General features: G+C 40.5%; 1 protein-coding gene across 5 annotated transcripts in view; it reads right to left on the bottom strand.

Annotated features, from left to right (window-relative positions):
- Positions 1 to 24,896, bottom strand: part of LOC118825608 (nuclear factor 1 B-type-like) — a 110,259-nt gene that overhangs the window by 20,600 nt on the left and 64,763 nt on the right. For all 5 annotated transcript variants that reach the window (XM_036596294.1, XM_036596298.1, XM_036596297.1 and 2 more), the window contains exons 3-10: positions 18,126 to 18,179; positions 15,454 to 15,522; positions 12,240 to 12,357; positions 12,001 to 12,113; positions 6,845 to 6,979; positions 5,959 to 6,143; positions 2,392 to 2,530; positions 1,316 to 1,398 (exon numbers count right to left, since the gene is read on the bottom strand). In XM_036596294.1, coding sequence (XP_036452187.1) covers positions 1,316 to 1,398; positions 2,392 to 2,530; positions 5,959 to 6,143; positions 6,845 to 6,979; positions 12,001 to 12,113; positions 12,240 to 12,357; positions 15,454 to 15,522; positions 18,126 to 18,179 — 896 coding nt within the window. The remainder of the gene's footprint in view (positions 1 to 1,315; positions 1,399 to 2,391; positions 2,531 to 5,958; positions 6,144 to 6,844; positions 6,980 to 12,000; positions 12,114 to 12,239; positions 12,358 to 15,453; positions 15,523 to 18,125; positions 18,180 to 24,896) is intronic.

Here is a 24,896-nt window from a genome sequence, read left to right as displayed (position 1 = left end):
AATAAAAGCAGAGGCTTGCCATTACTCTAACTCAGGAGCAGGGCAGGAGAAAACCACTAATTATTATGAAGCCGCGTGCAGATGAATTCAATTAGAGGAGGGTGGAAAACGCTGGCCTCGGACCAGGCCTTTCATGCTGCACAGGACTGCTGCTACACACACACACACACACACACACACACTAACACACAACTATTTCTCCTTTTATAACAGTCTTCTGCCAAAAAGATCACTTTGTTAAATATCTTACGAGCCTAGCCTATTCACACCAAGTATTACACTTTTCTGTGAACTGTTTGGTCCAGTCAGAGACAATACTAACCATTGTATTACAGTAACGTTTTCAATATACTGCAAAATACAATAAATGTTGATATGGGCCTCAGGGGAGGAAGCTGAAATCAAACAAACAGTCAGGTCCTGGAGAACATCCATTAAAGCAGAACACCAGCAATGCCATAAAAAGCTGCAAAAATATGTGAAAATGCTGACATCTGTATACTACACACTTAAAACAAGAAATAACTCTAAAACCACTATGAACTAACTTGTGTTCTGTTAGGCTTTCGAGCTCATCCTGTGCCAAGCTTCTGGGTTACTTTAAGTTTAAATGAGAATTTGTACTGAAGAGGTTAGTCAGACTGGATGGTTTTCAGGGAAAATGGATCCTGTTTCTGGGGATTTGAACAAATGCTCTCTCCAAGACAATGACGCTGACCCACACTTGGAATGACCTTAGAGGCTCTGTGGGTCACCATGGTTACAGGGTAACTAAAAGCAATATCTCAGCAACAGGGGAAACTAGAGAGGAGTTCACAAACTCATGAAAAGACCACAGCCCTGTTTACAGTGGGTCTACGTGATCTTATATATATGCCACACAAGCTTGTTCACAAAATGACAGACAGAAAATAATTTCCAGTTAAAAATGTTTTTAAAAAATGCAGTAGTTAGGACTATTTTAAGATACATTACTTTTACTCCACCAAATAATGACTTTAAACAACAGTGCAAGTGAGAGAGAGAGTGAGAGAAAGAAAGAGAGACAGAGAGAGAGAGATTGAAAGAGAGAGTGAGAGACATAGAGAGAGAGAAAGGAGAGAGAGGTAGAGAGAAAGCAAGAGAGAGAAAGGGGGTAGAGAGGAGAGAGACAGAGAGAAGGTGGCATGTGTCTGATTTGTGCTACTTGTCTATCTGTTGTGACACCTGTGGTGAGAGTTGAACAGCTGGGTGGGGATTTGGAAAAGAAGAGAGATGGAGAGGAAGAGAGGAAAACAGAGGGAGGAGAAGGAGAGGAGGATGAGTAGCATCTCACCTGTTGCTGGTGGATGAAGGCGGGGTCTCTAGGGCTCAGTCCCACAAAACGGTTAGCAGTTGGGGTGCCAGGGGCTGAATAACCTGATACACACACACACACACACACACACACACACACACACACACACAAACATTTACAAACGAATTAAGAGTGATGTAAACATATAAACATGTTTAATCACAACAAGCATTTATGGTTCTACAATTTGATTGGGTAAAGCATGTTTAAAGAACGTTACATCATTCAGTATATACACATATATGATCACAAACATAACAAATTCTTTATTAAAGTTGTATTTTTTCCCTGAGGTTCATTGCAGAGACTACAGCTAAAATTTACCAAAATATGCATTAATATGTATCGCCCCTGTAAATCTGAATTTACAGGGGCTGAATTGACTGGCTGTTCTGTATTGTGCCTTATTTAAAAAGCAGATATAGGCAGACATATGTAAATACCTTGTTTTCTTTGTGACACCACAGAAACAATGGAAAAAGGAACATTTTGATGCTTAGCTTCCATATATGGATTGTATGGAGTGAATAAAACATTTTAGAACGTTTTGGAACTGTTTGGAAGTTTTTAAATCCGACATCAATCTGTTAAAGAAAACTCAGCTGAATATATGAGGGAAATTCAGTTATCCATGTTACGAGCACTTTAATTGCAATTTAATTTAATTCTGTATTAATAATAATAGCGTATCAATGCCAAGATACTAAGAATTATTTAACTATCAAAGAATGATCCTAGATATGTTATGTTATGTACTTAGCTGTTAACTAAAAACTTAGCAGTTATTCATTATTTTTAATAATACAATAAATGACAAATTTTTAGTAATACTTTCGATGATATCTTGAACATTGGTTGTCTAGTTGTTTCATAAAGCAATAAACCCCATACGGCCGACAGTGATTTTACAGTGGTTAAGGAGATTTAACTTTGCTTTGTGTTCTGCCAAACAGCACCCCATAACCCTGACAAAATCACAGTAATGCACGGCCTCTCGTGGCTTATTGCTTTAGTACAACACTGAAGTGGAGTGAGTGTGTATGTTCTGCCCTCACCCTCTGAGGATGTGGTGATTGGCTTGGTGTCAGGCATGGAGAGAGAGACTGGCCTGACTGCGCCGTGGTGGGGAGACGGGGTCAGCACTGGTGTGAAGTGGCCTGGAACCTTCCCCACCACCTGACCACTGCTGTTTGGCTGAGACACACACACACACACAAACACACACACAATTGGTCATAGTTTGTGCTTCTGCTGTCCAACAAATTAAGAAAAATCTCCCTCACTTTCACAACTATATCTGACAATCCACATTCTGTAATCACCCTGAATCAGTGCACACTGAAGTGTCCTGTACTGTGAGTTCTGTGTAACACATTCACAGTAGAAAACATTTACAAAAGAAAAGACAGAAGAGAGTTAAAAAGAGAGGAAGAGAGAAAGGAAGAACAAGAAGGACAGAAAGAAAAAAGGGAAAGGAAAGAGAAAGAGAGTTACACAAGGGAGAGGGAAATAGAGAAAAGAAAGAGGAGCTAGTGAGAGAGAGGAAAAGAGAGAAAGAAAAAGTGAGAAAGAGGAAAAGTAAGAGAATGTGAGGGGGAAAGAGAAAGAAAGAGACAGAAAGTGAAAAAAGATGATAAGACAGAGAGAGATACAGTGACAGCAGAAGAGAAACAGACTGAGAGAGGGGGGGACTGAGAGAGAGAGAGAGAGAGAGAGAGAGAGAGAGAGAGAGAGAGAGAGAGAGACTCTTGACTGCTGGAGACAGACGCTACAGAATTCACTTTGCGGGGCCCTAAGTTCAGTCCTCAGTCAGGCCTTTATGAAACAGAATGGTGTCTGCAGGGTTCCTCCATGTGAATAGAATGTTTAATTAGGGTGTAATATAATCTGCGTTAAAGCAAGCATAAAAACATCCTGGCCCCCGTCCACCCGATTATATGCAGCATGTTATTTGCAGAGCGATCTCCCCCCGCCGAGTGCTGGACCCCGGCAACGGCAAATATTTACGACATTTATCCTTCTCCTCGCTTTCTCCTGAGTAACGGTCCCCATGCGCTGGGCCTCGTTGTGTCTTTTCTTTACGATACTCTGGCAGCTTGCAGAACAGCAAGAAAGGAGAGAAGCCCGATTCAAAAAGTGTTTCTCAATGTATCACATCACATCCAAAATGTATTCCATTTCATACTTCATGAGTGCTAGTTTACAAGCTCTTCAGTGCATCACAGCCTAATAACTGCATTTGTTTAAGAGTTGGTGATTTTTTCTGTTCGCTCAAAGGGAGAGTTTCATGTTTCTATCAGGCCGTAATTTCTGCTGTTGAGAGACTATGAAACCAAAGCCGCAGTATTAGGAGGAGGTTTGTGGACACATGGTGGCCCTGAGCCTGCCGCGGAGCAAACCGGCCATAAGCTCTGATTTAGACTCTGCTGGAGCTCAGCCAAACGTCCAGCAAGGTGGCGTACTCCTTCTAATTCTGCCCTAACCAAAACGGATGCTTTGAACAGATTTACGATGTTAAATTAATCAAATCTTTTCGACTTTCTGCACCTTCTCTTGTTTCAAGTGTCGTAAAAAGGTGTCATCAAAATTAATTCACACTCAGGGAAAAAAGAACAGTAACCGTCAAGCACGCGGCACCACGCGGCTAGAAGGGAGCGTAAATTTCCCTTAAGAAAACGTTTGGAGAAATCTGTCCCTTTTTCGGGGGATTTTGTGGAGCTAATTAAGATGAGTGGCGCAGACTGGGTTGCTTGGTACAGAGGAAGAAAGACACAGTTATTTTACACTGGACTCACCCAGAGCCCATCAATCACCCGTCAGAAAGGAGGAGTCAGTTTCAGTGTGACCACAGCAGGCCCTCAATGCTGCACTCTCTGAATAAACTATACTATTAGGGCTACTAGGGCTAAAAAAATTAAATAAAATTTTATTTAGTGAAATTTGCAAACTGTTGGAGTTTACCCATTTAAACATTAGACATCTGAAGACATTGTCATTTTGCTACACAATTAATTTAAATAATATAATTATTTCAATGCAATGACAATTTATTACAGTTACATATTTAATCACATTTACATTCAATTAACATTGTGTATCGACAGCTTTGAGATAGTTTGTTTCAATGTAATTATGTAATCATATTAAATCATAATATATCTCCTTTGCTACTTCCAGACATTAATGTGGTATCAATTGAAAGTTTAAAATCCGTGCTTTTAACAGAATTTTTTTCTATCATTAAAATATAAGTGAGAAATAGTGAACATAAAATTGCAACATGCTTTTGTTACTGTGGCAGCTCTATGAGTTAAATATATCAATACGAGTTAAATACAAGATACATACATCAACTGCACTTAAAAAAGAAACCTTTTTAACATGCTGCTGCTTAGAATCATTCACTTCTCTGAATGAAGCATCATTTCATAACCAGTCTGTTAAAACTCCTTGCCAACAACTAAGCAGTCAACAGCCAGAGTGCGAGCTTCAGAGGGTAAATGCAGGCTTCTACACTGAACACACATGCTTCAGCTAATGCGTAGTGGCTAGCCTGGTTGGAGTGTTTATCGACTGGCTTTTGTTGTTGTTTTTTTTTCCTTTCCTCTATTCCAGCAGTGGTAAACACAGTCGCCGTCACTTGGTCCGGCCCTCCGCTTGGAGCCGAGTGAGACGAGGCGCCGATGGAGCAGACCACTAATGATTTTGCGTTCGTTAGCTAAACTGGGTCAATTACCGCTCCAAAACAATGTGTCCTGTTAATCAAACTTGAGCCCGACTGTGTGAAAAATGGAGGGAGGCTGAGAAAGAGAAATAAACACAGAGAGAAAAGTAGACACAGAAGTAAAAAGAAGGAAAAGAAGAAGGCAGAAAGAGGGCGAGCAAAACTCAAACAAACTTTAGCTAAGGGGCTCTGACAGTGTTTAGTGCCTGTGCTTTAGAATAATGAGTCTCATCTCATTTTAAAGAGTAGCTGTAAGAAATGAATTGGCCTTAGCTGTGTATGGCACACACATGCGCCTATGTGGTGAAAACTCTGCGCCTGCACAATTTTGAGCTTCTGTGAATTTAACATGCTGATGCAAGTTATTTCTGCAGGGGTGTTTTTGTATATGTGTAAGGGGAAAAAAGATGATTAACGCTTAGAAGTCACAGTTATCACCTGCACATAATTTATTGCTCGTAGCTCACTGAAAAAAGTGGAGAAATTCTGTTAAAAATGCAAATTCTAAAATTACAGTTGATACTAGATTTGTGTAAGTGAAGGAGGAGATGTTTTATAATGATTAGAATTTGATGAACATTTACTGCTGTGTGTACAGTCATTTACAGTCCCTTGCCATGTCTTCATTTTACATCAAAATAAGCAGAAAAAGTCAATAAAGAACATAAATGGAATGTATGTTTAATGAATTACAAAGCATAATAAAGCAACACAGGACAATGACAACTCTTAAGAGTTAGAACGGGGTAAACTTTCTGTATAACCATTCTCAGGCAAGCTAAATCTCATTACTTTCTAGGCATGCCGGTGTTCAGGTCCAGTGCAGTGTGTGTGAGTGTGTGTGTGTGTGTGTGTGTGTGTGTGTGTGTGTGAGTGTGTGTGTGTAAGCTGTGCTCACCTGGCTACTCTGGGGGCTGGACGGGTCATAAGGCTGCACGTAGTTCTTGAGGGAGTCGGGTGGGTTGAGGTGGGGTGGGTAGCGGATGGTGGGATGGGAGAAGTAAGATGAGGGAGCAGGGGGAAGGATGGCAGGAGCTGAGAACTGCAGCGGAGAGTGAGGGGGAGGACTTCTGGTGGAAATCACTGCGTACACAAGGATACAAGACAAAAACATATATGTTACCCAATAGCCACAAACACATGCATTGACCATTATTAGTGTACTATAGAGCATTATTATAGTGAGCTAGCTTTACACACAGCTACATCTAAAGCAAAGTAGATGTCTGTCTGTCTGTCTTCCTGCCTGTCTGTCCGTCCTCCCGTCCATTCATCCATCTATCCATCCATCCATCTAGCTATCAAACTGTGCTAGACTGTGGCCCTTAATGACCATGATTGGACACTTCTGGTTTGTAAAATACAAGCATCAATATTCTGCAAGGACTGCTAATTCCTTCATTCCAGCTGGTACTGTTTCAGTTCCTTTTAATACTAATGATGTATGTTTTCACAGCATCACGTTTCTACATCATCGTGAGTAGCCGTTGAAGAGTTTGTAAGAGTGTTCTGTTGTGTGGGATGTGTTTAGATAGAATATTTCAATGTGAGCTGTGCCAGTTGGATCTGGGTGTGTGGTAGGGATACAGAAAGTTTTAGCTGCCAAAAATCTTCAGCCTAAAATAGTTAAAAATTGCACTTTTCTTTATGGCTGGAAGAGAAAAAATGCTGAAAATTTTGGCAGAAAATACCCATAAACTTGAACTTCAGTATCAGTTTTGGTCAAGAATTTTTATTTTCATGCAACATTACTGTGTGGGGTATATGTTGTGAGATGGACGTACCACTGTGGCCAACACTGGTCAGGCCTGGGTGATGGTGCTGGGGGAAGGAGCTGAGGCGGGGTGAAGAGTCCTGAGGGGACGTGGGGCTGAACAGAGGCTTCTCCGGCTTCTTCATGGTGGGAGAGGACATCTCAGCTGCAGGACAGACATACCCAGAGAACACAGGTTAGGTGACAGGTTAAGTGGACATTTAATAAAGTGAGCTCAGTGAAATCTGATTCTGGCACTGCTCCACAGAGCCAATCAGAGTTGAAGACAGCCATAAACACTGGCTTTCCTCTAGCCCTAAATCTGCTCTTCATGATTCTTTCTATCAAGGGTCAAAAATCACTGTATGTATAGTATTTCATAGCATTTTTTAAAATGTGCCACTAATGTTTTGCTTGTGCATTCTGTCTGTTCCAACTTATCAAACCAAACACTGTGATTGTGTATCTTGAAAATGTCTTTAAGTATTGTGATGATATACTGGTTCCATATTACCCACCCCTAACTGCAAGTCATCCAAAATCACTTTCTTAAGTCAGGAAAAAATTTAGTTCACATGTACATCAAACAAAAAAATGAAAAAACCTCTCTCTATCTCCATCCAGGAGACAAGCGGGAGACACTGCTCTTGGCTGAAACAGAAACGGAAAAGAACAGGCGAGGGAAATAGAACGGGGAGCTAATGATGCGTGTAAGCCAGCGGTTCTCTGACATATGTCAACCGTCGCTTGTGTGTGTTTGTCTTGAAGCTTTCTTTGTGGCTTTAAGTCAGAGAATGCACCCGACGCTACGTCTCCTTGTGTAATGAACACCATAAACCCACCAACACACACACAAACAATCCATCTCTAACTCTTTCTCTTGTTCTGTCTCTCTGTCTGTTTCTCAGTTTCTTTGGTGACCGTAAGGAATGATCTTAGCTACATGAAGACAAAAAACATGGAATGCAGGGAAATTGTGTGTGTGTGTGTGTGTGTGTGTGTGTGTATGTGTGTGTGTGTGTGCGCGCTGCCTCTACGCAGCATGTGAAGAAACAGAAGACTAAGCAAAACGTGGAAAGTCTGGAAAAGTTGACAGATGGAACAGGTTGTCTTTCAGTAGATTACTATGACAGATGAAAAGTCATTAAAAAATAATAGAGCTTGTAAGGATGATTCTTTCAGGATTCTGCAAGTGCAAATTGACCTTCTTATCATTTTTGGATGTAATCGGTATCTTACAACCACAGTGGTTTACCTCACTCTCTGGACTATGCTGCACAAATTTAACTGTCAGGATATAGGCCTGCTGCTGTCAGTTTACACTACAAGGTTTCAGCGTGTGTGTGTTAGGGGGCAGCGGTGAGAGAGACACTGCAGGTATGGGATTATGGTTTCTGAACATGTCAGAATGTCAGCATCCAGCACATGGACCTCACTAATAATATTTGGCCACCGCACCTGTTGTAACAGAACTGGCATTTGTGGAAAGAAGAGAAAAAAGATGAGCTGTCAAAGCACTGGGGTTGTACTTCCTCAGGAATGTGTACATGTGTGTGTGGGAGCAAGAGAGAGAGAGGAAGAGAGAGAGAGAGAGAGAGAGAGACAGAGGTGGAAAGAGAGAGAGGCAAGCAAAAAAGCACAGTAGAACACTGAGAAAATGTACTCAAAAGGGCACAGGATTTTTTTCTTTGTGTGTGTGTATGTGTGTGTAGGGTGTGTGTGTTTGGACTGGGGAAAGACCGCACATTTCTGAGGAACATAGATCTGGAAAACTGATATATTCTTTTTTTCATTGCAAACAGCTGTTTGTTATCAAACCATTCCCCGAGTGAAAGCTGCTGTACCATGCCAAAAAGAGAGAGAGAGAGAGAGAGAGAGAGAAAGAGTGAGAGAGAGAGAGAAATAGAGAAAGAGTTAGAGTCAGACAGAGAGAGAAAAAGAGTGAGTCAGAGAGAAAGAGTGAGAGAGAGAGAGTCAGAGAAAGAGAGAGAGAGAAAGAGTTAGAATCAGAGAGAGAGAAAGAGTGAGTCAGAGAGAAAGAGTGAGAGAGAGAGAGTCAGAGAGAGAGAGAGAGAGATGGGGGTTGTGAAGTGTCAGGGAGGAGGCCAAACAATGCCCAAGTCATTTCAGAAAGTTTACATTAGAAAAAGCAAATGAAGTGTGTGTGTGTAGAGAGAGAGAGGTTTCTCTCTCCACGTGAGCACTGTGTTGGCTGAGACACTCTCCTTCTGTCACGGCCTCATATGGCTTCAATATCAGTCCTTCTCTCTTCTGATATGAGCTCTACAAAACAACCCTTTCTCATGAGCTCTCACCCTCTTTCTCTCTCTCTACTCCCCATTCCCCTCTCCACTCCTCCCTCTATCCCCCCAGTAAGTAACAATTAACAACAGGCTGAAAAAAGTAATGCAATGAATTTACATGATTCAGATGTGTACATTATCCCAACATGAATCTAATACATATTACAATATATACACATCACAATACAACACAATTAGTGCCAAAGGTACAGAAGCTGAAAGAAATAATTGTGCTCATGTTATATTTAATATATTTTATTGATGAGGCAATGATGTACACAGATGAATCAAGTTTTTTGAGCAGTAATAAGCATGAGGAATCGAACTATCCATGCCCTGCCCAAAAATGTTTTTTTTTACAGAGACTTTTTAGCTGTATGCAACACTGGAAAAAAATCTCAATCTATCTACTAAAAAATGGTAACCAATGCAGTTTTTGTCAAAATACAGAAATTTAGAGCTTCATTATTAAATGATGATTATTTTGTGTATGTGAGAAACGTCACACTATTAAGTTAGATCAGGTGTAATTTTTGTCGTGTGATCCAGCTAATGTGTGCATGATCACAAGATCGACTGCTCTCTCTTTCTCTGTCTCTCTCTCTCTCTCATGCTGGCCACCTGTCGGTCGTCAAGGGACAAGTTCAAACAGACGCTGCTGCACCTGTCTACCTCTCCTTTTCTCTTCCTGTCCCTCTCACTCTCTCTCTCTCTCTCGCACCTGCCATTCCTGCCCTTGATACTCTCACACACACATGCTCTCTCTCTCTCTCTCTCTCTCTCACTCTCTGTCTCTGTCATTCTCACCCTCGTCCCCTTCTCTGCTCTGGCGGTCATGGGTCATGTCTGAACCCTAAGGTCACAGCCAGGTCATGACCCTAACACACACACACGCACACGCACACGTACTTAAAGAGGTCGGGTCAAGTTCAATTGGTGCCACACGCCACACTCAAGTCAGCTCCTCCTCTCAGCCCCACCTCTCTATGGCCAATCAATTACCAAGCCAAGCAGAAAACTACAACTGAACACAAAGGAGGCCCAGAGGTGAGTGGACTAGACCTAAGCGCCTAAAACTAAAAGACTAGGCCTAAAAGGACCTAAAAAGGCCTAAAATATAGAGAATAATAGAATGAATGCTTTTTGAAACTTTCCCTCAATGCACACTATGTACTTTATTCCTGCAGTATATGCTATGAACTTTGTTATGTAGTGCCTGGACGTTTGCAGTATCATCTTCAGTTAAACACTAATATTCTGCACTATATGCAAATTGACAAATGACCTTGCCTCTTTGAACTGTGCCTGTCCTTGTCAATAATTTTAAAATTAAACAATAAAGTCACAAGAGGCTATGCATTACATTTATTTTAACAATGTAACTTTTGGCCTTGCTTTTTTAAAACAACAACAAATTCAACATGTTAAATATGTTATTTGTATTTTTCTTTCATAATTAAAAACATTTCTTTACTCTATTTGAGACACAACATGGTTTTCTGTCACAGACTCATTGTGGAGCATAAAAAATAAAAAATGCATAGAAGTATCAGACCAGAAAAAGAAGTACCACACTTGTGTGAACCTGTGCTGTAGCACTGTAAGTACACACGCTAGTGAGGCCTGTTTCAAATATCAGCTATGAGATAGTGAAACTTGGCTTTGTTTTGCTTTTGTAGCTCTGCGAAAGTGAAAACACAAGAGCAGGGGGCTTATCGAAGGTTTAAATCGCTGCTAACAAAAACAAACAACTCGTCCACTGTGGGAGAGATACATTCGAGATCAGAATGCTGCAAAATATCACTGTTATACAAAATATTTGAAAAGCAGCACTGGAAATGAGCGCAGAGGGTGTGATTGCCACAGGCTGATGGTGAATGATTTGTTTTTGAACTCTGTGAGCCTGGCAGTTGGGAGTTCAGCAAGTGCAAGGTGGAGAGAAAAAAGGTGAAAAGACAAGTTTATCAACATTACACTAGACTGTGATTTAGGAGGGGGAATAGCACTACTTCATGTCTTCACATAGCGGAGAGGAGAGAGAGAGGGAGAGAGATAGAGAGAAGTAGAGACAGTGAGTGCAAAGACAGGGACTGAGAGAGAAGAGAGAGAGAGAGAGAGAGAGAGAGAGAGAATGCAGGCAGAGAGACAGATAGACAGAGAGAGATAAAGAGAGACAGACAGAGAACAGAGAGAGAAAGAAACTCCCAAACAGCAGTACAGTCCCTGTATTTTCTATATTTACATAGATGTTAAATAGATTAAAATCAAATTTACACAATATTCCAGTTACCCAAAATGTAGCTTATCTATTAAAACATGTTTTAGTGTCTAGTTTTATTTCTTCAGTTTTACTAAAGAGCTATGAGGCGAATGTAGCTAACAACTAGGCAATGGAAGCTGACCACCAATGTGCCCACCAATTAGCACTGCAGAAACTGTGCACCTGAAATCATCACGCCTTTACCTCAGACCTACTCGAAAGTAATCTCAAAAAGTAATTTTGGTTTTAGATAATGTATGATTTTTTTATTTATAAAATGGCTAAAAACAGTAGCAGCCTGATATTTGTCCATACTTTTGTCCATATTTATAGATCACAGAGTCATACAACGTCAAAAACACTTTAGCAGTCTATTTCAGATTATCTAACAATGTAAAAAACTGCGAGGCAACTGTGAGTACTTAAGTTTTTTTGTTAGCTACATTAGCCTCATAGATCCAGTGTAAAACTAAAGAAGAATACTTCAGACACCAGATATGTCAACTATTTGAAGTAAAGGGAAATCTGATGTTTCACTAAACTATTCCTTTAAAAGAACAAAATGATATAAGTCAAATGCAAAAATTGACAATCACACACACACACTCACACTCTTTCACTCACCTTGGTCTCTCTCATGCCAGGGTCGGCTGACTGGTGAGCTGGGGGAGGAGTAGAAGTCTGGGCCGGTGGGACTGGTCTCCATACTGTCCTCTGGAATCGTCTTGGCTCGTTTGCTGCAGATAACAAACAGTGAGAAAGTTAATAATGTGTGCATGTGGGGGTGTCCAAAAACATAATAATAAGATTTATGTGAATTCATATTAAAAAAAGAAGGAGAAGGGGAAAGGATGTGTGCACACCTGCCATGAGGAGAGGGGAGTGAGCGGTGTAAGCTCACTGAGTTCAGGTCATGGTAATATGGCTGACTGGGCATGTCCGCCATTGTGAAATTCACCCCTGCCCCCTGCGTGATAGGAGCTAGAGAGGGTGAAAGAAGGGGGAAAAAAAGAAGAAAAAATTAGGAAATAAGCACAGAGAAAATAAATTAAAACGTCTCATTCTTTCAAAATCCAATTAATCCAGCAACATTTGCAATACATCAGCTACATCTACGCAAACAGGCACAAATACGCATTCTCGATTTGATACAGTTAGTCACATCTGGGTTTGCATGCTGACAAACCCAAACATGAATAGAGCAGTAACTCAATCTCTGGACAGGACAGCCTGAGGGGGCTGGCATGGTAAGAACCGTATAAGAGATATCACATCTACAGAAAAACCACAACACCCACAATACCGTTCAGCGGTCTAACCACCGGCAGCAGCCCTCTTTGTTTATACACAAAAGCACGTCCCAGCTAGTTCACTCTTTAATACACTGGGAAATCTATACAGGTAGCATGCTGGCTGCAGATACACATACCTTATGAATGGTGTCATCTTAATTAGTTTATGAGAAAATCAATAAAATATATCATTGCCTAAATTAAAAAACTCATAAATATTAGTGTTGGTATGTGTTTACCGTTTACAGCAGTTTAGCTCTGCCTATTCACGCTGGAGTTATAAGTAGCGTTGTAGACTGAACTGCTTTTTCAGTGAGGCACAATACCGAGCAGCCAATCAGAATAGAAATTGTTAACATATATCTGTCTTAAAGGCACAGTAACAACATACTATATCATTTTAAAGGTAAAAAAGTTGGAGGTTAGAAAAATGTCATTATGTAAAAATTATGTACAATGGTCTATGAGTGTTTTTGGTACTTAAAACTACACATATGGCATAAGTGGACCTCCATAATAAAAATGTAGGATATAGACCCCTTAATGAAATACATGACATAAAAGAAAGCAAGACTGATGCACTTGCTGGCACCTTTACGCACGTATTTACTTGTTTATTAGTTTTATTTAAGATATACTCAAAAATGACTGGATGGCCTCCATTGAATAAAGTGATGCATTGAATTTTCTTGATTCAAATTTGGATGCAAGGATACAATCTCTCTCTCACAGGCACACACTCAGTGAACTGCTGCGTGCAAGATATGCATGTAACGTGTTGAAAGCTAGTACGTGTGTAAGAGTATATCCCATTCCAATCCAGACAACAAAGAAAGAAACCCAAACACAAGATTAAAGTGATACCTCATTAACTGTGTACTAGGAAAATCAACAGGTTGGTTTCCACGTTGCCTTTGATTCCAGAGAGAGCTGAGAGTCCTTGTGGTAGAGTAAAAGGATACTGTTTCAAGCAAGCAGCTACATTAACTTCCTTTGAAGGCCATTTGGTGGTGTGAATGCATGTACGTGTGTTTTCTCGCTTGCTATGGTCAGAGCTTTGCCAGTGGCTTTAGCTGGCACCCTGAAAGACTGTGTGAATGCATGCCGGCCTCCACTGGCACTGAGCCAGCCTGCTGACCCCAGGAGAGTGTCCTGGGATAAGGCTCTCTGCACTACCATCCAACATTTATGCCAATAATCTTACTGAATTTCTCTTTAAGATCCATGCATATATTACCTGCTTACATATGACCACCAATTAAGTCTACAGCAGGTGAGCCAGAGCATTCACACTGAAGTGATAAGGAGTGTAGTTACTTTAGAGAGTCTATAGAAGAGTCGTTGTACTTGAAGATGTGAAGGACAACTATTACACACTGCGCTGTGTCAGAAATGAAACATATCATTACAGCCTTCCAAATGATGCAGAAATCCAAAGGAATCTGCAGAGAGTACTCGAGTACTTGGTTAACTGTTCAAGGTGCCAGTACTCAAATACTGAAATCATTATTTGGGTATTCATTGCATTTTATTACAGGAGATCAGAGAAAATATACAGGCTAGCAATTTAGTGAAAATTCAATTTTATTTTTTAACACGACTGTAAAATGTGACCATTTTGCTCCTACTCGGGAGTAAGTATGTATATTATATAATGTGAGTGTGTCGCCAAGGAGCCTATGGCCCTTCGTTAATTTGTCTGAAGTCTCTTTCTTTCTTCCTTTTTTTGGCACTGTTTTTCCTTCTCCTTGGTTAACCAAATCTCCACTCATTAACTATTACAAACACTCAGAATATCAAATCATTACTCAGAATGCACACCCCTACTTAAGTTTTTTGACTGACATCCCTGATGATTTTCTGTGCACTTCAGCTGCTTTTTGAAAAATAGGGCAACGAGTCAGAAGAAAGGTCATTTACATATACAGCCTTAAATGCACAGTGTGTAACTGGACTTTAGAAGGGAAAAAAAAATCACAAAATAAAGTAAAACACACAGAATACGACCCATTTGAGCTTCCCCATAACTTCAGTGAGGTTAGACTTTAAGAAGAGACTGCCACTGTCTCCACTCCTCCAGCATAACTCAGTGCATGTAGTTTGTTCATTTCAGCAGTTTAGGCATGGCTCCTGCTCCTCTTTTGGCTAAGGCAGCTCATTGCTGAAAGGCTGGATGACTCTAGAGCCCAGACTTCTCCTGCAGCTCTGAGAGATCAGCACTTCAAAGAGGCGCTGAAGAGCACTGAGGCCAGCCTGACGGACCGCCCGTCTCATGGGGGACAGTGTGCAAGTCTGCGTGTATGAGGACCACAGTGTATATGTGAGACTGAGCATAGGGCATTCTATTACATGTAGAAGGTGTGACATGGATCAGTTACAGTGTCACTGAGTGCATCACACACTGTCAATGCCTGTGTGTTTGCATTCGTGTGTGTGTTGGTGGGGGGCGGGGGCAGGGGGGGGTCCTCTCAGCCCCTCGGGAAAGTGTACAAATCCTGCCATCATCGTCTGTCATCGTCTTTGATGAAGGCAGGCATGTCTACACACACGCTCCTGTGAATTTGTGCACTCTCTCACACACACACTCACACACACACACACACACTGCACTTATTGGACCTGCCAGACTGGATTTTCCACACATGTTCCAGGCAAGTCCCTCCCTCGCTAAGTCAAGCAAGGCCGAACATAAAGCAAAGCAAAGCATGAAGCAAAGTGTGTGTGTGTGTGTGTGTGTGTGTGTGTGTGTGTGTGTGTGTGTGCTGGAGGGACACAGTGAACTTACTTCTGGATACTCTCACCAGCTCTGAAACACTGAAGACTCCTGATTTGACAAAGCTGTCTTCCAAGTAAACTGTGGGCAGAAAAACAGACCAGTTTAATTATTGAACACCACTTTTAAACATTCTGTATGCTTTTATAGAAGCATAGAAAAATAAGTGATTGTTAGGTGCACTGAATTTCTAGTTCTAGATTGTGAATCAATTCACAAAATGTCATAAACGAATTTTTAATTATACTCTGCATTTCCCCTAGTGTAAAATAAACTCACATGCACCCAGAGACTTTATAAAGTAGGATACTATGACAAAACCTGGCTTTTTGGTCTTGTTTACCATTTGCATGATTCAAGGGTTCTTTGCATCATCAATCTGAAAATGCAAAGAACCATTTAATCATGCATTAAACGTTCTATTTATTTAGCTGACGGGCTCAATTCCTATTTCAGCTGTTTAATGTACAAAGCTTGGAAGCTGCAACTGTAATCATGTATAGTTTATGTTAGGAATGTATAATCAGAATCACCAGCTTTGTGCTCGAAACACACAGTCTATTATTTTGATTTTGGCCAACCTGTATTGCAATTTTATAACATGAATAAGATGAGTCAGATCCACTTGTGTCATATTTGAATTCTGTTGCTACTTCTATATGAAAATGTCACAGCATAATTACGCATCACTCATTATAGCCAGTTACCTCTTACCTTTGATGTAGTACTTCATTTGATTAGCGTTATTTAAACACACAACTGAAGTTTCATTTAAAGATTTAAATGACAATAGGCCCTTTAAAAAAATATGATACTTATATTGCAACTTTGGCTCAAAGAAAATACTGTACATGTGCTAGTGTGCAAATACAAATGTAACTGATCAATCAAAATGTATAAAAATGGACAAAAGTACAGTCAAAATTCAGGCTACTGTTTTAACTAGATATGTTTTTTTTTTATAAATTCAGTGTCAGAAACCATTTAAACAAGTCTATTTGAGACTTAACATTGTTTAAGTGTGCACTGATTTCTTCCTTTCTTTTCTGACCACAAGCGTAAAGGGGGTCATTGAGTACAAGATTTATACTGTAGCTATGCCAAAAAACTACCTCCAGGCTCTGGCTAACTATCAGAGTATGGCAGAAGATCCAAGTGCATCCTACAGCTCAGCAAGAGGCCCAGTGGGAGGCCCAGGGCCCAACCTGCAGGAGCAGCAGCATCGCTATTGCACTACAACTGGATGGCTTTGAGTCATGGTCACACAGCTATGCTTTACTTGGCTGGGGAAGACGAAAAACCTGCTCTTGAGGTAAAGAACTAATTATGCACACCACTGTTTTCATACTTTATGCATTACGTAGCCAGCATCTGCTGTGGAGAAAAAAGGCGGGGGTGAGAAAGAGATACATAGAGAGAGAAACAAAGAGAGAGAGAGAGAGAGAGGGAGAGAGAGAGAGAGATCCCAGGTCAGTCCAGGGGTGCAGCTGGCTCAGGGGACCATAGGGTCAGGGGAATGACCAACAGTTGCTGTGTTGTGAGGAATACTACATTTTCCCTTCATGTCTACACCCTGATGACAGCATACATCCAGAAACATAAACTGAGACGTGACAGGACCCTTGATGACATCAGATGGCTTACCTTTTAGAAATGGTTACTACTGTTTTTCTTTTACAATTACTAACATGACACAGCTGGCTTCACTGTTGACTTTAATTTGCACTGAAGATTGACTTCAATTACAAATCACATAACTATGTCTTAGTCCAATTTACTGGGAAAAACAAAACAGTGGAAATTTACAAAATGTATATTTTTCTTCCAATGCTTTAGTAATGCAGGTATGACAGTTACAAGAGAGGATTTCCAGCTGGGATACTGCCACCAAACAGCCACTTTTAGTATGGGCACAGCTAGGATAGCAGGGATGTCGCTGGCCAGCCACTAGGCTTAATTGTTATAGCAGTGTTGGTTTTTACAATACTTACTTTTTATTATTAACATTTGATGGGCTTCTATAGGTATTATTTTTTATTAATCAAGGGATCCTTGTCACTTCAAGGTGTTTGTAATATTTTGTATGATACATCACAATAGCATAATGATGAGAATCACCAAAGGCCCTACAAAATACAATATTGTCATGATAACAGGGCCAAGAAACCATTCTACTGCAATTTGACAAGATTTGTGATATGTTAAGATTTGTGATATACCACTATATACTGATTTACTACTTTTGACTGCGAACTATGTAGAGAAAAGAAAACCTTTAGGGTTTTATCAAACAAAATGTACTGAATCAAAACAACTGTGAAGTATGTTGAAGTAAGCACACACTCTTGTATGATCTGATAGATGTGGGGTGTTCCTCGACACAAATTTGTCCATGAGTAAGCTAATTGGTCTGGAACGAAGCAGAACAATTGCGGCTCCTCACCCCCAACCTCTGTAAATCCCATCAATGGTGCTTTCCGGTCGGCAGTTCTAAGAGGCTCCTGTTCCCACCGGCTGGGAAGTCACATGGAAGGCGTTCTCTGAATTCATCAGTGCTGGGCCTTTTGTGTTTAAGTGAGCCATTTTTTTTAAGGTATCCGCACCAATGTGCTGTGGTCAAGGAAAAGCCTTCTTATACTGGATGTGGATATAAATGACTATGTATGTGAGTAAGAGAGACATACCTGGAGGGTTCTTGCCAGGCTCATTGTTACTGGGACTTCCTGACTGCTGCGAGTCTGTAAACAAAAATGAAGAAGGTGGATTAGAACACAAAACGCACACGGAATGACTCAAAAGAGCAGCGGCAACGTAGATTACATTACCGTATATTAGCTTCATTTATCATCCACTTCCATTCCCTCGAGCTTTATTTGTTTAGCTCTTACGGCCTTTTATGGCTTTTTATTTGCCTCGCTGACACGGGGAAATTAGTGAAATCCTTGATCGCAGTCAACCAAAGCAGACTGTATCTAAGGACAGACTGTATCTAAGGAGTATGGGTGAACAACTTGAAGATGTTTTTACAATGCATGGATATGTATCATGATAATTAATTTTTCTGAGATGTGTGAATTTGGAATAGACTGAATGAACTAGTGAAACAGTAACGCCACATTTTAAAAAAGCTTATAAAAAACTGATAATGTATTTTATTTCTTTTTTTGGGAACTGGCTTGTAATTCACTCACTCACATGCTCACTCACTTATTCACTCACTAACTCACATTTAGCAGGTGGAAAGTTCTACATAAGGGGTGCTATTAGCAGTCAATCATTTTAATGCTTCATAAGAGCACTATGTCTGCTTGTTATTTAACATTTGCAAAAATAAGGAGTTAAAAAACAAACAACTAGTGTAAATTAAAAAACAAACAACTAGTGAAAATTAAAAAACAAACAACTAGTGAAAATAACTAGTGAAAATTAATTAATGAAATAATACAGTGGCACAATGGGCTGACATCCATCAGCTACTTGTTACTGTGTAGTTTATGCAGTTACTACACAATGACATGTTGTTGCTTCTATGTTTTATGATTGATCTAAACCATTTTATATGTGAAGCTCCTTATGGACCTGGATTGTAACTTACTCACTCACTTGTAGCAGGCTAAAAATGTACTGCTGGCAGCAAAATAGTTTTTGATGCTTCATGGGAACAGTGCTTTACATCAGTGACACTGTCCCCATGTGTGTGATAATGTTTTAGAAGTATTGATGATACCCATAATGTAATCAGGAAAGGTTATTCTACCATAAATTTTATAATAATATAATAATTATGATAACATATCATCACATTGCCCACCCCTAGAACAGAGCCAGTGAATATTTGCAATCTGAAGTCAATTTCATTCCAGGAAAAACAGTCAGTGTAACAGATGTCCAATAAATATTTTTTAGGTAAAAAGATAAGCCTTTAACTGTTTAAGTTCTAGGAGTATTATATCCACATGCAAATCCTATTCCTTTGAAAGAGATGGCAGTTATTGTTACTGTTCCCACCCAACCCCCTTCTTAGCTGTAGAGACTGCAGGAGCTCAGTTCTGACAGGCCAGGCCAGATGTTTGCAGAAACATGTTCTCCAAAATGGGGGAACAAGAAAGGAAAATACAGAAAAGAATGAGGAGGGGAAGGTAAAAAACACACTCTGCGAGAAACATACGTAAAAAATGTCTTTTGAACAACCACACACACACACTCACTCTCACACACACATGCAGTGGTCCAAACGAGCGACGCCTTAGGGGGTCCTAAATCCTGACCATACTTCACATAACACAGGAGCAGAAGAGGGGTGCAGAGGGAGTAGTGGTGGAAGAGGAGGAGGAGGACGGGAAAAATGAAAAGAATCCAGGCTGTTGTTGGCGTGTGGTTTCAGTGTGCATTTGCTCCTGACTGATGATGTTACCTTACAGGACCTTTGTGAGGCCACTGCCAACTTCTTTTCAACTCCACTGACCACTAGGCATGTGTTTAATGCCGCAGATTGTCCACTTCTGGTCAAATGCCCATAATCTTATCATTAAACCCTTGTACCCAAGGCTTATTATTCAGTTATTAATCTCAAGCTTGATTGCTCACTAACCACTGTACATTATTCAGCACCTAATATAAAACTAATATATAAGCTGAGAAAGTGAGGAATCGTGAGTGTGAGGAAAAGTGAGGACATTTTTTTATTAAATTTTGCCACCGAGAGGTTTAAAATCAGCAAACTCCGCATTAAAGCCCAATTCCCTAACACCCTCTCAAAAGAACAGTGCTAAAGATGCAAGCTGGACAGGCTAGATACCATCAGAGGTAACCATTCAGATACTGTGGCTTCAAAGGCTTCAACAAATCAGACAAATTAGAAAGTCACCTACCCTTTTGATTTACACAGTCTTGCACATATGCGCACACAAGACCCACCCATGTATGAGGGGCCCCGCAAGAAAGAGGAGGATATGATCTCTCTAATACAGGGAGAACGAACGAGAGCGACACTGAACTCAGATAGCCCCACTCTGAACAACACTCCTTTTCCTGCCTCCATAAGCTTCATTTCACAAGTCAAAGGAGGGTGGGACGAGGGGGTGGAAGAGAAAAGAATAAATATATATATTTAAAAAATACAGAGATTTATTTCTCCCCCCAAAAAATTGACCATTAAACAGTGCTGCACAAACGGAATGTTCTTGGCTTTGGCTCAACAATGACAAAGAAAGGGAGGGAGGACCATACGTTAAGAGAAAAAAACTGAAAAAAGAAACAGAATTCCTCGTGCTTAACCCCACAGAGAGAGAGAAAGAGAGGGGGGGTGACACCTACAATATAACACTGATAATAAACTTTGTTTGTATAGCACCTTTCATACGAGGAATGTAGCTCAAGGTGCTGTTCTAGGCTCAGGCTACAGCTTGTTGTATTTTTGTTCATACTCTCCAAGTACTGTTAACACATGCACATGAATATGCTTACTAAAATCTAGGGCTGTTAGTGTTATCAATTAAGTAATCTATCAAATATTTTGCCAATTAATCAAGAGTTTTTCAAAAGTGTCTAAAAATAAAAACACACTTTGACAATTACAAGCCATCCATTATTACTAAAAGATAAACTAGAAAGCCTAGAAAAGACTAAATTAAAAGTATTTTTGTAAATACATATAAGTAGGTTCATCCATAAGACTAATCACCTCTCATTTATTAAGAAGGTCAATTGTTAAGTAATCAAGTTTGAAGGAGTATTTCTGACAACTCTACTAAAATCACTAACATGTAGCATGGTATTTAAATTGCTTAAGCCTGCTAGGACTACTGGGCACCACCATGGCTCTTGACTGGTTGGTAAGGCAGCAGGGTAGCATTGTGTCAGTCGTGCCAGTTCCTATGCCAACTACTCCCAACCCCCGCTGATCAGCCTTCTCGCACTCACTCTACACCATCCATCAGTCTGGCTAAAGACACCTCCTACTGCGTCAAAGAGAATGACGGAGATGGAGAGAGGGTATCTTGCATCTATAGGTGCAATCTAGCATAGTAGTGTTTAGTGTGATTAAACTGGAAGTCGCAACAACAGAGCAGCTGGCACTGGCTATTAGACGACTATGGTCCAGACACATTTTTCATTAGAGGCATGGACACACACCAATAACACAGTCACACAGACATACACAATGACTGTACGCATGAAGTGAACAAAAGAACACTAGGCTAATGAACATTTGACCACAGCAACACTCCTATATATATATTTAAAACGATTTTAATTTTAGATCTTGGATGAAACGTTAAAAAAACCCATCAAGATAAAACTTCTGTATAAAAATTATGAAATTTTGATACAACAGTGACAATATGCACTGTATTTCCAAAGATATGCAGACACCTCTTGTGATTAGTGAATTCAGCTACTTTAAGATGCACGTACTGCTGGCACTGTCGTTCAACTGTACTTACATGGCTTGTAAAATCTCCATAGAAAGCTAATAGAATGGGATCTTTTGGAGCAGATCCACATGAGCCTAAGGTCACCATGTCCAATGCCAAGCGTTGGCTAGAGGGGTATAAAGCTCCTCAGCACTGGAATGAGGAGCAGTGGAACTGCTTGATAAAGCACCATCGAATACCTTTTAGATGAATTGGAGTCGAGTTTTTGACGGAGAACTGATCATCCAACGTCAGTACTTCACCTCACTAATGCTCTTGTGGCTGAATGCAACCAAATCCTCATAGCAACATGAGAGGATGAACAGAGATTGTTACTGCCGCAAAGTGGGAAAACTCCCCTTTAGTTCAGAAGAAACGCTGGATGAGCAGGGGTCTAAAACTGTTAAACATACAGTGTATATTAATATATTTTTCAGTTGAACTGACTTTTTGAAGCTGTGTTATTACAGGCCTGTATGTCTAGGTGTGTGAATGTTTGAGAATGTCTTGAGTGTGTCTTGTAGGTGGAGCATTTGAGTAAGAGACGGATGGTACACACTGAAAATAAATGTAAGGTGTGTATATAAACAGTTTGGCCAGGGTGGTACTGTGTGTGTGTGTGTGTGTGTGTGTGTGTAAGAGGGAGACACCAATAGCAGAATAGCAGAAACACATAGAGACTCTTCAATCACAACACTTCTTGGCAATCAATGACCCTGCCACCTGTTTAAACAAACTGGTCCTGGACAGCAAGTGAGAGAAGCAAGGCCAAAAAAACGATCATTATCATAATTGTTTTATGTAGACTATTTTGATGTTGTGGTGGATAATTAAGTATTTTTTGTTCTATAAACTTAACAAGCATATAACTGCTGCATTTTGGTGCAAACAGTATTTATAGTGTACTGGCATACATATTTTATCAAAATCTTTTTGAGTAAGCTGTAATATTTGTAGGCTCTCCACAACACTAAACTGTCTCTTAGGATATAATAAGTCGTGACAACCTTTGCCGCCAATAGTGTCAAAAGTATTTTCCTCAAACCTAGGGTTTCTTGATCTTTCTTCTCCGTGGAAAGACACACAAGCATTTTTTGGAAGGAAGGCTGAGTGATATTTATAGCATTCTGTTAGGAAGTGCAGAGGAAGAAATTGTGTCTCTACAACTGCAGGACTAGGAACAGCAGCCAGGCCTGTCTGAGACTGCCAACTGCAAAAGCCAGGCTGTGCTTTCTAAGATTATCATTCATCTTAGATTGCTCCTCGAAGCTTGCACGTTATTTCCTTCCACTAACCGATGTAATAGGGCCTGACCAATATGAATATTTTGTGACTAATATCAATAACAGGAGAGGTGCTAAAATGTGCTAAAACCAACTGATATAACATTATATGGTCCAAAAATAAATTGTCCTACTGTTAATGGCAATGGCATCTAGGCTTGGTTTTAGTTAAACAGTGCTTTACTGACTGATATTATTGTCTACTATAACGTCTTAAACTCAAATAAACAGCAAAATATCAAAGTCTTACATCAGAGTTACCTGTTTGTTCAATATCGGCCAAAATAATCGACTAAATAAGGCTCTATAAGGTGTCTTTAATTCTCGCTATTTACAATTTGGCAGGGTTGGCTGCTTTGGTTTAATAGAGGGCAAAAAGCAACACAGTAACATTAGTAAAGCAGGTGGTATGTCACAAAGCCATAGGACAAGTTTATTTTTCTATTTCTTTTTCTTTGTTAACAGTGATAGAGTAGTCAAGCAAGAGAAAGAGAGAGAGTTTGCGTGTCAGTCATTTCTGATGCGCTACCCAAGAAAAGATTATCATTCCTTTCATACAAGTCACATAATTACACTGCAATCATTTGAAAAATTCCTCTCGTAGAAAAGCTTCTTTCGATGCAGGAGTCCTTCTGTGGTAAAACGCAAAATACCTCCCACCATACCTCAAAAAAACGAATACTCAGAAAGACTCGCAACTCCTACACTTGGCATGATGTCCACACCCGAACTCTCGTCTCTGCTTTGAGCTTCTTCAAGAGCTATCACATACTTTAGCAACTTTTCTTCGTTCGCTGCAGACTGGACTGTATCTCTCTCATGCAGCACACACACACACACACACACACATATTAAGCGGTGAGGCGCATGCATACCGTCGACATTTCAGGAGGAGGCGTCTGGCAGCCATTTTAGAGAGGCCTGCACACGTACTGCTGTGCTTGCCAGAGAAAACGGCCTTAGCCAAGAATACACTCTCTCTGTGTCCTGAGCCAACTATGAGGGAGGGAGACGAGAGAGAGAGAGAGAGAGAGAGAGAGAGAGAGGAATAGAGATAGAAATATCTCCTAATTGCGGGCTGTCCCGGCCCAAGTGTTTTAAGCAATACAGCTGCACTGGTGTAAATACTGTCTGTGGCTGAGTAACACCCAAAGAGTGTCTTTGTGTCTGGTCTTGGTGCATATTCATTCATCAGTATTTCAGTCCTGGCTCAGCCAAGTGCTTATGACCTCACAGCACATGGCTGTGACTTCAACAGGCACACAAATTAGCCCAGGCGGATTTCGCTGAACGACTGTTTACCTTTCTCTTTCTCTCTATCTATCGCTCCATTATCTCTCTCTATCAGCCTATATTTATATTCCCATCACTGTCACCATTCTTCTCCATCTTTCTTTGCCTCCATAATTACTTTCTTCATATCTCTCCTTTGATATATCTCTCTCACACACCTCTTATCTCCCTGTTTCTCTTGCTCACTCTTCATCTAGCGCTCTCTCTCCCTCCGTTTTGTGCTCCCTCGATCATTTTTTTTCTTCCTCTCCCTCCTGGCTTGTGTTGATAAAACACCAGGCTCTTTATCGGAGCGAGCCGTAACCTAAACACAGATAGACGGAGGAAAAGCATCCTGGCAGGCTTAGACAGAGAGAGAGCGAGAGAGAGAGAGAGACGCAGAGAGAGAGGGGGAGAGAGAGGAGAGTGTCCTGGCCCTGTCCACCCCTTGGCGCCCAGAGCAGTGCGAGTAGTGGGCAATGCC

This window comes from Colossoma macropomum, unplaced genomic scaffold (genome assembly GCF_904425465.1).
Source record: "Colossoma macropomum unplaced genomic scaffold, Colossoma_macropomum, whole genome shotgun sequence".
Taxonomy (NCBI): domain Eukaryota; kingdom Metazoa; phylum Chordata; class Actinopteri; order Characiformes; family Serrasalmidae; genus Colossoma; species Colossoma macropomum.
The sequence above is the reverse complement of the archived record's forward strand: the minus strand, read 5'-3'. Positions and strand labels throughout refer to the sequence as shown.